General features: G+C 53.4%; 1 protein-coding gene across 1 annotated transcript in view; it reads right to left on the reverse strand.

The window, feature by feature from the left end:
- Positions 1 to 6,062: 6,062 nt before the first annotated feature.
- The window catches only part of ARMH3 (armadillo like helical domain containing 3), a 127,364-nt gene continuing 120,938 nt past the window's right edge, over positions 6,063 to 12,488 (reverse strand). Inside the window, exon 26 of the mRNA XM_069882508.1 lies at positions 6,063 to 8,396. Coding sequence (XP_069738609.1) covers positions 8,304 to 8,396 — 93 coding nt within the window. The 3' untranslated portion in view covers positions 6,063 to 8,303. The remainder of the gene's footprint in view (positions 8,397 to 12,488) is intronic.

Here is a 12,488-nt window from a genome sequence, read left to right on the forward strand (position 1 = left end):
CATCCCTCTGCTCCTCGCTCTCCCTGTCCTCTTTCCTCCATCCTCCACATCCACATCTCCTCGGGATCCCTGGGGACCAGTGGAGCCCCGGCTGGGGGGGCTGTGTGAGGTGCCGAGGACCCCCCGCCTCGTCTCCCGCTCGCTGCGGGTTCACCCCGCTGCAGACACAGCAGGCCCAGCAGAGCTGCACAGGGAAAGTTTTCACCTTCTGCCTTCCCTGGTCCATCGGGAGGCAAACGTGGCTATTTTTATCCCAGTTAAGTGCTCCTGTTCCTGCAGGCAAGCAAGAGATGCTTTGCCAGGCTGGAGAGAGGGGGGAAGCTGGGCGAGTTGGTGGCTACCGTGGGGTGGGATGGGGCAACTGCAGCGCGAGGCTGACACCGACCCCTCCGCCCCGCAGAGCAGAAACTGGGGGACACCACTCACTCTCTCACTGGTCACAGATCTTTTCCTTAGCACACCTAAGAGCTTGGGCATCCTGCCAGGATTCACAGCTTTTGAATTCTTCTCTGCTAGGGAAAAATGCAACATTCTCCACTAAATGTTCCTCCGGGAACCGAGGGCTGGGGCTCTGCGGGATGCTGGGGTGGGAGCAGCCCACCGCCCGCTGCTGCCGCCTGTCCCTGACCCGGACCAGGACAGGGGCCCTGCTGCAGGTGCAGTGGGCACAGAGAAGCCTCAGGAATCACGTCTGGCCAGGGACAGGCACAGTGGCAAAGTCACACTGGAGTGCAGAGAGCATCCCTTGCAGCACGTCTCACCGGGACATGCAGCAGATGCAGAAAGGCTGGACCAGGCTGGGGAAAATCACCTGAGTGGCATCCAATGCTTTAATCAGCCCGAGCCACGATGTTCAGGGCCAGGGAAGGGTGGAGGACAGGCAGGTGACCACCTCCAGCCTGCTGGGGAGGCACCAGGGTCCCCCAGCTCAGCTCTGGAAGAGCAGCAGAGAGAACATGGCCACATAACAGGCTGCCCGGGGCAGGGGTTGAGTCCCCTTCCCTGGAGGGGTTTAAGGGACGGGTGGACGAGGCACTGAGAGGTATGGGTTAGTATTTGATAGGAATGGTTGGACTCGATGATCCGGTGGGTCTTTCCCAACCTGGTGATTCTATGATTCTATAAACCAGCCTCAGGGTTGTGTTCAACCAGCAGCAGAGATGGGATGGGATGGAGAACAGGGGGGCAGTTGGGAGAGATGAGGAGGAAGGTGAGCTGGAGGCACAAGGCGTGCTGCACCCTGGGCTGTGTGTTGCTTGGAGGCAGGTGTGCCCAGCACCACTTGTTCACCCTCACCATGATGGAAATCACCTGTTTGCATTGACCCAGGAGCGAGGCGCATTCCTTAAGTGGCTCATCCGTCACCCTGTCAGCGGTGGCAGCACTTGAGGAAGGGACATCTGCGTGGGATTAATGCTGCTCCCCAGCCAGGGGCAGCTCTGAGCCGGGGCGAGAGGGGCCGGGGTGGGGGAGGCACTGCGCTGGGGGCTAATTTGTCCCCAGGTCAGTGTGGAGCCCACGCAGCCTTTTCAGGAGTAACTGGGGAAAGGCACAAGTCTGGCGATGCTCCAGTGCTGCCCGGAGGCTTGGATGCAGCCACATCGAGATCCAGGCTGGACCAAGCAGAGCCCTTCCAGAACCACCCCTGTTCCTCTGCAGGACACCCACCCCCTTCAGCTCCTCGGCGCCTCCAGCTCCCCACGGCTCCCTCTGGCTCAGGGGCAGCAGCCCTGCTGGAAGCCCCAAACTCGACAGAGAGCCCAGGGTGATCCCAAACTGTTCCAATTCACGCAAGCAAGAAGAACCTGGAAAGGAGGCTGGAGCACTGGGGTCCACAGCCCCCACCGTGAAGCCAGGCTGGGGCAGAGGGGTGCGAGCGGCTCTTCCCCGGGCAGGAGCCCTGCAAGCGCTCTGCAAAGAGCCCGCTGGGGCCGTGACAGCGGGACAAGGAAAAGATGCAATTTAACACTTCATTAAGTAACCACAAGGCATCGATCTGCCCTACCAGCCTGCACCTTGTCTAATTGCATATCTCCATTCTTACTAATTCTATCGGAAAAGCAGAGAGCAGGACTTGGGAACCTGATCCTATCTTTAGGAAATTTCAAGCAGAGACGTAATTGCCGACCGCTCTAAATCATGGTGCTTTATCCACTGTTAACAGTATTTCAAAGTCATGGTCATCAATAGAAGTCCTCGGGATGTGCTCTCAGCAGATGCCAATAATTAATCTTATTTTGGCTGCTGTCGCCTGGTGCCTCTGGGCTCAGATTTACACTTGGCAGTGAGGGACAGCTCTGCTCCCCCTGCTGAGAGGGCTCCTGGGTATCTCCCAGGATGGGACACAGCACGCAGGGGCCGGTTCCAGGAGCGGGGGACAGAAATGGGAGCTCCTTAACGCAGCTTTGCCTCTTGTAACAAAGCCAGCAAACAGCAGCCTGCACTGGAGAGGACCAGGAGGGCAGGGGGGCTGCACCCTCCCCACAGCCCCCAGCCTGGAGGAGGGATGTCCAGGGCCACACATCAGTGCAGCCTCTGGACAGGGCCTTTCCTGACCTTGCTCAGGAAAAAAACCCACAGTATTTTCTACATCTGCAGAGGAAACGGATCTGGATGGCACAAGACTTGGACAAGCGCCCTTGGTTTCTTCAGGTCTGGGGTCCTGAGGACGGGGGGAGCAGCTGCAGCAGATCAGCAGGGCATCACCCAGGACTCAGGGCAGCTGGGGCAGACAGAGAAGAGCAACCCCCATCACTGCAAACCCGCCCTGCAGGGACCCACGGGCAGGTGGGAGTCACTGGGAGACTCAGCTCGAGGGAGGAATTTCAGCTGTTGAAAATCTTGTCAAGCTAGAGGAGGAACAGATGCCTGCAAGCTGCTGGGTAAGCCTCGCAAGCAGGAATGCTGCAGGAGAAAGGGAACCTCCTTTGTCAAACGCAGACCAGCAGGTGGTAGAAATCTGAGTGTGCAGGAGGGAAAAAAAAGGCTTTGCATCTCACAGTTTGCAAAAAAACTGGTCACCTGCCTCTGCCCACGCCTGCAGCAAGGAGGGACTCCCCGTCCCCCTGCTGCAGGGGACTCTGCGTCCACCCTGAGTGTTTCTCTGCCACTTTTGCATAACCAAGGGGAAGAAAATCACTTCTTTTAGAGAGCAGAGAACTAAACCGAAGCATTCCCAGACTCAGGAGGTGCCCCAAGTCTCATGAGTCCTCCAAGTATTACAGAGCATCTTATAATGGTTTGCGTGCTCAGTGCCTGCGGGCTCAGCTTTCATTTAAAGAGGAACCAGATACTATTTCCAGCCTTCACTTACTCTGCTGGACGCCACACCAGGGCCCCTTTTGGCAGCTCAGGTCTGCATCTCTGTCACGAGCGAGTCCGCGCGGCGGGCGCATCCTCCCGCTTTGCCAGGGCAGGACCCGCGCCCGAGCTCACCTGCCGGGGAAGGGGCGATGGTGGCGAGGCCGTGGTCCCGGCACACGGCTCCCTGTGCGGCAGCGGCCACGCAGAGGGGCCAAGGGCAGCGCGGACAGGGACTGCAGGCCGGTGCTGCCAGAGCATCGCTCACGGCAGGCTGGGAGAGCGAACGGCTCGGAGCTGCTGAGCAGGGCACAGCCAGGGCTGCCAAAGCCATGGGGCACGGCAGCGTCCTCACCCTCCGCCACCGGGAGGGCCCTGGCTGAACCCTGGAGCAGAGGGCTCCAGCTAATTAGTCACTAATTGCTTCAGAGGGGAAGCGAGCAAAACCCAACCTGTGCATGCCTGTAGCAGCGACCTGCGAGCCAGGCTGCACGTCAGCAAGGGAAGGCTGAGGGTTCAGCTGCCAAAGCAGAGCTGGAAGAGAGACCAGCACAGTGGGCGTCCATCTGCCTGCGGCCCCGCGAGCACCTGCGTGCCCCAAGGGACTCCCGGGAGCTTCCAGCCCCTGGCAGCAGCCTGGCGAGGCTCTGAGCTGCGCTACAGCCGTGGCAAGCCCTGATCGTTTAATCTATTCAATTGGATTCAATTTCCAGCCACATGATTCAATTAGACAGCACGGGAGAGCAGAGGCCGCGGAGCATGACCCGGCCTGAGCTCCAACAGCCACTGAGCTGGGAGAGGGCAGCGCGGCGTCGAGCCTCGGTGGCTCCTCTCACCGGGAACAGGACCCTGCGCTTGTCCTGGCCCTCCAGGATGTGGATGTGACAAGAGTAGAGAGGCAAACATCCAGCGACTGCCTGTCCCGTTTATTTGGGACCAGCCCCGTGCTTGTCCAGTGCCCCCCTGAGCTACCCCACGCTGCGCTGCCACGGAGAGAACCAGGCCTCTCACCAGCACTAACAACTCAGCAGCCTCAGTGAGGCCCAGGTTCCACAGAGGTTCTACGGCCCTTTTCCAGCCTCCTGGCCCGGACTTGCATTCATCGACTCCTTTTCTGCCTGCCCTCCCCTGAAAGCATCAGCAAAGGCATTAATTACCACTAGGTGAAAAGCCCATCTTATCCTTCCCCGACTGGCAGCTCCCAGAGCCAGGCTTTACACCTTTCCTGTTGAGTTATTGCAATCGCTCACCTGCCAGAAATGCCCCATCACCTCCACAGGGACAAACCTTTCTCCAGCATGATCCCTGCTCAGCACTGCCAGGATGCGGCTCTTGCTCATCCCAACAAGCACCAAACAAGAAAACCAAGCCCAGAAAAGAGAGATGAGAATAAATATCCACAAGGCATTGGTGCTGACACTGCGATGGAGAGTGGCTTGTGAGTGCCAAGAGCCACCTGTAAATCTTAGCACAGGCTGCTGGCCGCACAGCAGCCCCCACGCACACGACGGCAGCTGAGATGCAGGTAGCAGCATCTCCCTCTGCGCGCCCTGCGCTGGGCCAGGAGCTGGGACGGACCCCGGCTCCATCGGAGGAGGCGGATGGTGCACTCCAGGCTGATCCCCAGTGCTGGGGCTGCCTAGGAGATGGCTCTCCCCAGCACAGCAAGCTTCTCCTCCCAACAAACGCCATGCAACAGCCCAGCAGAATCCCAGGGCAGGGGGAGAGCGTGCAGTTCTTCAGACAGGGACAGAAAAGTGTCCCCGTGGGCACCAGGACAGGCTCACGTGGGGGCAGCTCAACCCTACAGATACCGCCTGAACACCATGTGGGGGGATAAAGAGGTTCACAAACCAAACAGAGCAGGTGGGTGAAGATGCACCCTGCTCTCTGGCCACTGTACCTGAGACTCTGCAGCAGCCAAACCCTCGCACACAGCTGACTCCCCCACTGCCTCCCCAACAACCTGCAGCCCGGGCAGGGGAGACTCTGCTCCCCGAGATGCTGCCTCTCCCTCGAGTCTGTGTGAAAAATGGGACTTGTAAGAGCTAGGGAGGAAGAGATGATACCAAAAAAATCACAGTGGCACTTACAAATCAATTTTTAATAACTCCCTCCAAAGTTTAGCTCAAACTCAATTTTTCTCCTCCAGAATTTGGTCATTATTTTGTAAAATATTTGTCTCCCTGCAGTGGCTGCCTAATTTAAAGGCAGCAATCTGATTTCTCCCCACATTTTCCAAGCCTCAAAACCAGCTCTTCCAATAATAGACAGCACTATGAATTAGATATAATAAAATACACTCAACTGCTCAGATCAGATATGGGGAAGTTTGGGGCCATCAGCCACGTCCCGAGGCTGAATTTTAGAGTTAAATGACTTTCTGCTCAGTTCAAGCTGGCCTCAAAACACAAGTAGTACCACAGTGTTTAACAAAACAGGCAAATTGCAGCAGAATCCACGATCAGGAGTTAGCTGCCGCCAGCACCAGAGAGCACCGCAGTGCACACAGGCAGACCCCTGCAGCCCCCTGCTTGCTCTCAGCTTTGCTTGTGTTTTCCTTTCTGGCAGCTCCAGAGGACGGCTCACTGCGGGTTGGTCCCTGCAGCCTCACCCAAGGAAGCAGCACCACCACCTTCCCTCCACACAGGCAGGAACAGCGCGAGGACAAGCATGCAGCCAGCGTGCCACCACCAGTGCCAGGACCACCCCTGTGACACCGCCACTCTCCCCTCCGTGAACGACAAACACTGGATACGCTGGACAGGCAGGGCTCCACGATTTATTGAGTGCTGGGTTTGTCTGTACATCCATTTACAGTGCTTGGTTTGGTGACAGTGTGACAAGGGGACTTGTCAAGTTCTCTCCCAGCTCAGCCGTGGATGAGGGCCAATCTCAGGAGCTGCTCCCAGTCACAACCTGGGCTTCTCAGTTCACTCCAGCCAGGGAGCGCCCTGGGGAGACCAGACCTGCGGCAGCTGAGCCCAGAGGGAAAACCTGAAAGTCCCAGAGGCCGCCAAGGCAGAGGCAGATTCACCCCCGTCTCCCTCCTGTATGTCTAGTTGCAGCCTAAACAGAATCAGAGAAAAGGAGGCATATGGATAGCTGGAAGACTCTGTGCTCCAGCAGCAGCAGTGCTGGGACTGCACCTCAAACTCCCTTAAGACAAATTCCCCTCTCAGAAGCCAGATCCTTGAGCAAGAGCCCCCCACACGTACAGAAAATGGTGTCACGTGAGGCATTTTCACCCATTTACCACTGAAGAAGCTGCCTCCTTTCACGTGTCCTGGCCTGTTCTCAAGCAGAGTGATTTTATGGAGACTGTTTGCTCTCCCAAACACTATCCCTCTGACGTGTATACATTTTCACACACTTGCACGGCAGGAAAGCAAATAAATGTCTGTCTTCGCTGATAAATGCCAGACAATTCCATGCTGAGGCAAAGTAACCTCTGCTGGGAAAAGCTGGTGCTCCCAAGGAAAATATATGGTCTTCAGCAGGTGGCCAAGGACACAGCTCTTGGTCTTCCATGCTCATGGCAGGTAAAGATGAAACATTAATGCAATTAACACACGTTAGCACGAATAAGCCTTGCCTGAAACTGGTAGTAAACGAGCATGACATTCACATCACTCGCACTCTGTAACCTGTGAGGCTGAGAGCAGGACTAGGCACTTTGTTTCAAAAAACTGTTTTCTAGGGGGGAAAAAAAAAGGTGGATCTGGGATGTGAATAACTTCTCTGCTTCCACCAAGTCAGGACAGATCTGAACATCACTGCTGGGAGCTGAAAACACACAAGCAGGGAGTGGGTGTTTATGCTGCGTATTCCTGAGTTGACAGCCTGACACAGCACTTGGAAGAGGCTTTGCCAGAGCTGGGCACCTCTGAAGCACCGGCTCTGGAGCAGAAAGTTCTGCCTGTGCCCTGGAGCACCATTCCGGAGCTCTTCGTTAGGAAGTTCTCCGCAGCCTGTTGCTGCAAGTCGCTTGGTGAAGATGAGAGGGCAAGCTATAAAGCAAATAACTGCTCCAGCTGCATTTTAACTGTGTGCTACACATAAAGGGAAAACTGGGAACTACTTAGCTCATGAAGATCACCGGGCACTTGCAAACGTGTGCAAGGCAGACGTTCCTGTGAGGAAGAGAAGGATTGTCGCAATGCAGTCTCTGATGGGCGATAAGGGGAGTGAGGGAGGGAGTCAGCCTACCCCCTGCCCCATGAGAGTGGAGTAACATCCCTCTACCCTAGACAGAGCAGAGCTGAGCTGGGCTACAGGGAGCAACAGTGACCCCCAGCAGAGCTGGTCTCCTGTTACAAAGCACCCCGTTTGATGACCCGTTCCCTTGCATACTGGCTCTGACTGCACCCAGTAAGGCAACAGCCTCGGAGGTAAATTTTCTCCTTCTCCAGTACTCCAATGGCTTGGTTCCAGTGACACCTTCTGACATCAGGAGCCAGCAGTGCGCAGGGCCTGCTCCTGGGGGAAACTGTTTTATAGCCCAAAACCATTCCCAGTGGGACGGCAGTGGATTTGACCTTCATGGCAGGAAGGCGGGTTGATCCAGGCTGACGGAAAAGAACAGTGCTCACCCTTAGGGCAGGTGAGCAATCTCAACCCAGAACTGTCTCAACACAGCTGGACTGGTTTTATTATTTCAGTTGTGAGCCCTTCCCAGCTCTGCTACAAAGGTTTCCAGTGCATCTTCCCTGAGGCTGCGGAGGGAATCTCCCATTGCTACGTCACAGGAACGGCTGCCCACCCCCATGGCACCTTACAAAATTGCTTTCTCCTCCTCAGTATGCTGATCATCTCTCCTCAGCCCCAGTCCTGTTGAAACACATGCCTTTGGGATCAAACACACAGCAGCACGACTCTCCCCTAGAAGAAATGCAGTCCCTTCTGCAGGTGGAAGGCAAGAGGCGACTGGCTGCAGATCTGTAGTGTCCCTGCCCAGACAGGCTTGTCTCTGGTCAGCCCTGCACAGTGGCTGCATCCTTGCTTCAAGAGATCGTAGAGAATTCCTTCAGCAGCAGTTCCTGGCTCAGCGTGTTGAAAGCAAGGTTCTTCCTCACATTGATGCTGATGGACCGAACCTGACAGAGATAAAACAAGATGTTTTAGCCAAGGGAGTCTTCCTGGCTCCCCACGAGCATGGCAGCTTTGACATTGCTGACCTCCAGGTTCAGTATGAAACCATTCTGTATGCTGATACAGCCCCAGAGAACTTGCTACAGCCAGCTCTCACTGTGACTCGAGTTTAGCAAGAAACCCCTGAGGATTAGCTGCCTCCTGGAATAACAGGGATATCTACAGTGATGTCGCAGCAAGGAGAGTAAATTCCAAACGAGATAGGGCTTGGAGAGGACGCTGCATTTGGATGCATGTGCTAAGATGTGTTTCCTGTTCTGTGGTGGGGAAAACGAGCACTTCCAGGTTGCAGCTGGAAATGCATTTTCTACCAGTACCAGTATTCTCCTGGATGAATGTAGTGCCATGGCCTCTGTCCTGCTCCAGAACCTGAAAAGCCAAAGATACCGAGCCAAGGAAAGGACAAAGGTCACGCTAGTGTGCTGTACACACAATCTGTCATCCAAGCTGGCATAAAACCACAGGTTCAGAGCCAGCTGTGTGTATTCTGTGCTGAGCGCGTGACACTTCAAGTTGGCTCACTAGCAGCTTGAGAGACACCTTTATCCCTTAACGATGCCCAGACTTCTGGTCACCCACAGAGTCTGCGAGGAAGAGCTGGGCAGTCCTGTGGCTCAGCAGCTTCCCTTCCCCCTTCACGTCTGCAGACTTGTTGGCCGAACACGCAGGCCCCAGACTGGGCTCGGTCTCAGCTGAACTCAGCAACAAGAAAACAAAGTCAAACATCATCTGTGTCAGCGACTGTGCAGCAGTGACAGAAAGCAAAACTGACACAAGCTCAACCAAACAATGGGATTACAGTTCCCAGAGACTCAGAGCCTGTGATGATAAGGTTGTTGCTGACCTGGTAAGTGTTTTGTGCTTAAAAGCGCTGGGGGATGAGTTACATAGAGGAAGAATAAGGAATCCAGCGGGAGGGGCTGGAGAAGTAAGACAGCTTGTTTATAGATCTGAGGGTGCCCCTTGCTGCCCTGGTGAGGAAAAAAGAGGGGAAGGGCACAAAGCTCCCCAAAAGGTAGAACACATAAGAGTGGAAAACAAATCAAAACGTGGAAAGTTAAAAGGGAAAGTTGTGAAATGAACCCTAGTGAGCCCCACTGAGACCCTAACAACCTGAGTGAGCTGGCAGAAATGTCTACACTTAAAGACAGAATATTAAATTTTATGGCTTCTGCAGAAACTACAAACTCTTCTTCACCAGGATGCTTGGCAGACACCCCACGTGTCTTCATTCCCTTGCAGCACTTCCTCACCTCTAGTCTGTTGGTGTCTCTTGCCTTATTCCATACTAAAATAGTTAGGGATCAAGGCTTGTCAGGTAGCCACAGGTCTCCAGGACACTGGCTTGCACTGGGCTGTCTCCCTGCCAGGAGGCAGAAGCCCCGCTGATAGGATTTGGACTCAGTTCTAGTAAGGTCTAGCCAGCGTTGAGGAGAGCACTGCCATGGAGAGTCCCTTGCCCAGGGCACTGTGACTACCCGCAGAAAAGGGTGAGATGCTGCACACAGCGTCAGCCAGCATCCCTGTTCCGACTAGAGCATTTTTATGGGTCCCAGCAAAGAAAGAACAAGCAGCTAAAAGCTCCTGGCCTTGAGAAGTGCAGCCAGGGGCCAGGCACCAGCAGTAGAAAATGCCCAATTAGTACACTCATCAAGGTCCCCAAGAAGAGGGCAGCAGCATCTCTACAAGCCCAGAAAGGGAGGCTAGAGTGACACACGATGAGAACACAGGGCTTAGCAGAAATTGTAGCTATGGGGCAGAGCACAAGAAATTAAGCCTGTTTAGACTGCAAAGGGAAGGTTTAGGCTGAACAGAGCAAACACTCACAATATGCAAAATGAGGTCAGAAAGAGAACAGTGAGTAATATTTCTCTGGTTCCCCAGGGATGGGGCAAGAAATACTCAGCTTAATTTAAGACAAAGAAGATTTACAATGGAAAAGAGGAAATACTTTTAAACCAATGGGTTGTGAAGCAGTGGAGTCGATCACCTGGGGCCAGCGGGAGCTGTCTTCACTTAAAGACAGCTCCAGCTTTCAAGGAGCTTAGACACAAACCTTGCTCGAGGGCAGTACAGATGGACTTTTTGCTGCTTTAACATAAGTTGGGGAGAGGCGTGGGTATGACAGCAACACACAAGATGACTGCCATTTCTACAAACCACCGCCCAGCATTTCTTCTGCTCTGAGAAAGCAGGCAGCTCTAAACCAACCAGCTCAGAAGGTAAGAATAGCTCAAATCAGAGTTAAATCAAGTTATCTCCAGCACCAGGGCTCAGCACAGGGAGCTGGAGCTCATCTCTCTTTTGGGGTTGCAAGAACAGTGACACAGAACAGGGAGGCATCAGCCTGTAACAAGGAGAAACTTTGGAGGCTTCCTATGATTCAGCTGAGCTGCTCCATCCACAAGGCTACACCCCAGGAGCCCTCCTAGCTCACGGCGCAGCAGGCAGCCCAGGCCCAAATGCCAGCCTGGAAGCTACCAGAACCCTCTGAAGTGGCTTATACAAAGGGCCAAAATCATCCTCTGAAAGGAAGCTCAGAGCTTTAGCATTAATTCTGCAAGGAAGTAAAAGCAGAGCACGTATCCTCTCTTGCTTCCCTGTGGAGCATGCTGGAGCACACTAGGGCCAGAGGAGCTTTTAAAATTGTTTTCTCCCTATTAGCAGCTTGGATCACATTTAACCCACAGACTGTGAAGAAATGGGAAATGTATGAAATGCTGACATCACCTGGAGAACAATGAGCAAACGAAAGAAGGGATGAAGTGGTGGCATTAACCATGTGAGAAAAACATTATTCAGTTCTAGTTTGGGGTCATTACGGATGGACGTGCAACACTGTACAGACCCTCCTATTTCACAGCAAGACCCACCAATTAAGCCTGTTTCCAATCAACAAGCAGCTCTTAAGAAATTTGTGCAATGGGAGGAAGGTTTACATTGACTACTACATCTAATTGAAAGTCAAATTAGTGTGATTTCCCCTGCAGAAATCAATCCCTAATCAGACTATTTTGAGACTCTGCTGAAACCTATCCAACTGCAAAGACAGTGAATGTTTTGGAAAGTGCTGAATCTCTTTCCACACATTCCTCCAGCTGCAATGCAAGGGTCCAAAAGCTCACGTCCAAACCATTCATTCTATCAAAGCAGCACAGACCTCAAATGACACCCCTGAGGGTTCAAAAGGAAAAGAAAAAATGTGTTAAAAAACTTCCTAACTTCCCTCATTTCACTCCTCAAAGGCAGCACAACAGGCCAGAAAACCCAATTGATAAAACACTCTGCACATCACCTTCCACCACAATGTGGCTGCAGTATTGAAGGCCTTTGAAAGCTTCTTTGAAAAAGAAATGGGAGAAGAAAGCAGATTTTTCTTTGGGATTAGCAAGAAAGAGCAGCACTGAGGCAAAGCCAGAGAAGTGAAGCAGTGCATTAGCAAAGCATGTCAAAGGAGCGAGAACAAGTTTTCTAAGCATAAAGGAGCCAAGAGAATGGCCCAGGGAAGTTTCTGCTCACCCACTTAATGGGAGCACAGAGAGATGAAAGGGCAGCCAAAAAGAAAAATGGCTCCTGCATGTCATTCCCCACCAAGAAGGATTTGCTTTCATGCAATGACACTGATAAGAGATGAGAAAACTAGGCAGAACCTGGACAGAATTATTTGCAAACACATCCTGTTTGGGAAGACCTGATGGAACCAGCATGAGCTTGGAAACCATACTGGAAACCTGTAGTTCACCACCAGCCTTGCCCTTCTGGCAGAGCCCATGAAGGAAATTGCAGCAACTTCACTCCGTGAAATCCACACTCCTCAGCAGTTAAACACAGTGCATTGGTTAGGGGGATATTATCCAACAGCACACCAGCAACGGAAGCCGAAGTAAAGACTCAGAAGCCTTGCAAAAATGAAGCCAAGTATCTGGTTTGAAGAGGATATGGGGAGGACAGGGCAGATTAGGACCTTTTTGATGAGTTGTTTGAACAATTAATAAAGCCATCAGTTACTGTGCACCTAGAGGAAAAAACGGCGTGGA

Source organism: Phaenicophaeus curvirostris, unplaced genomic scaffold (assembly GCF_032191515.1).
Source record: "Phaenicophaeus curvirostris isolate KB17595 unplaced genomic scaffold, BPBGC_Pcur_1.0 scaffold_160, whole genome shotgun sequence".
NCBI classification, from domain to species: Eukaryota; Metazoa; Chordata; class Aves; order Cuculiformes; family Cuculidae; genus Phaenicophaeus; species Phaenicophaeus curvirostris.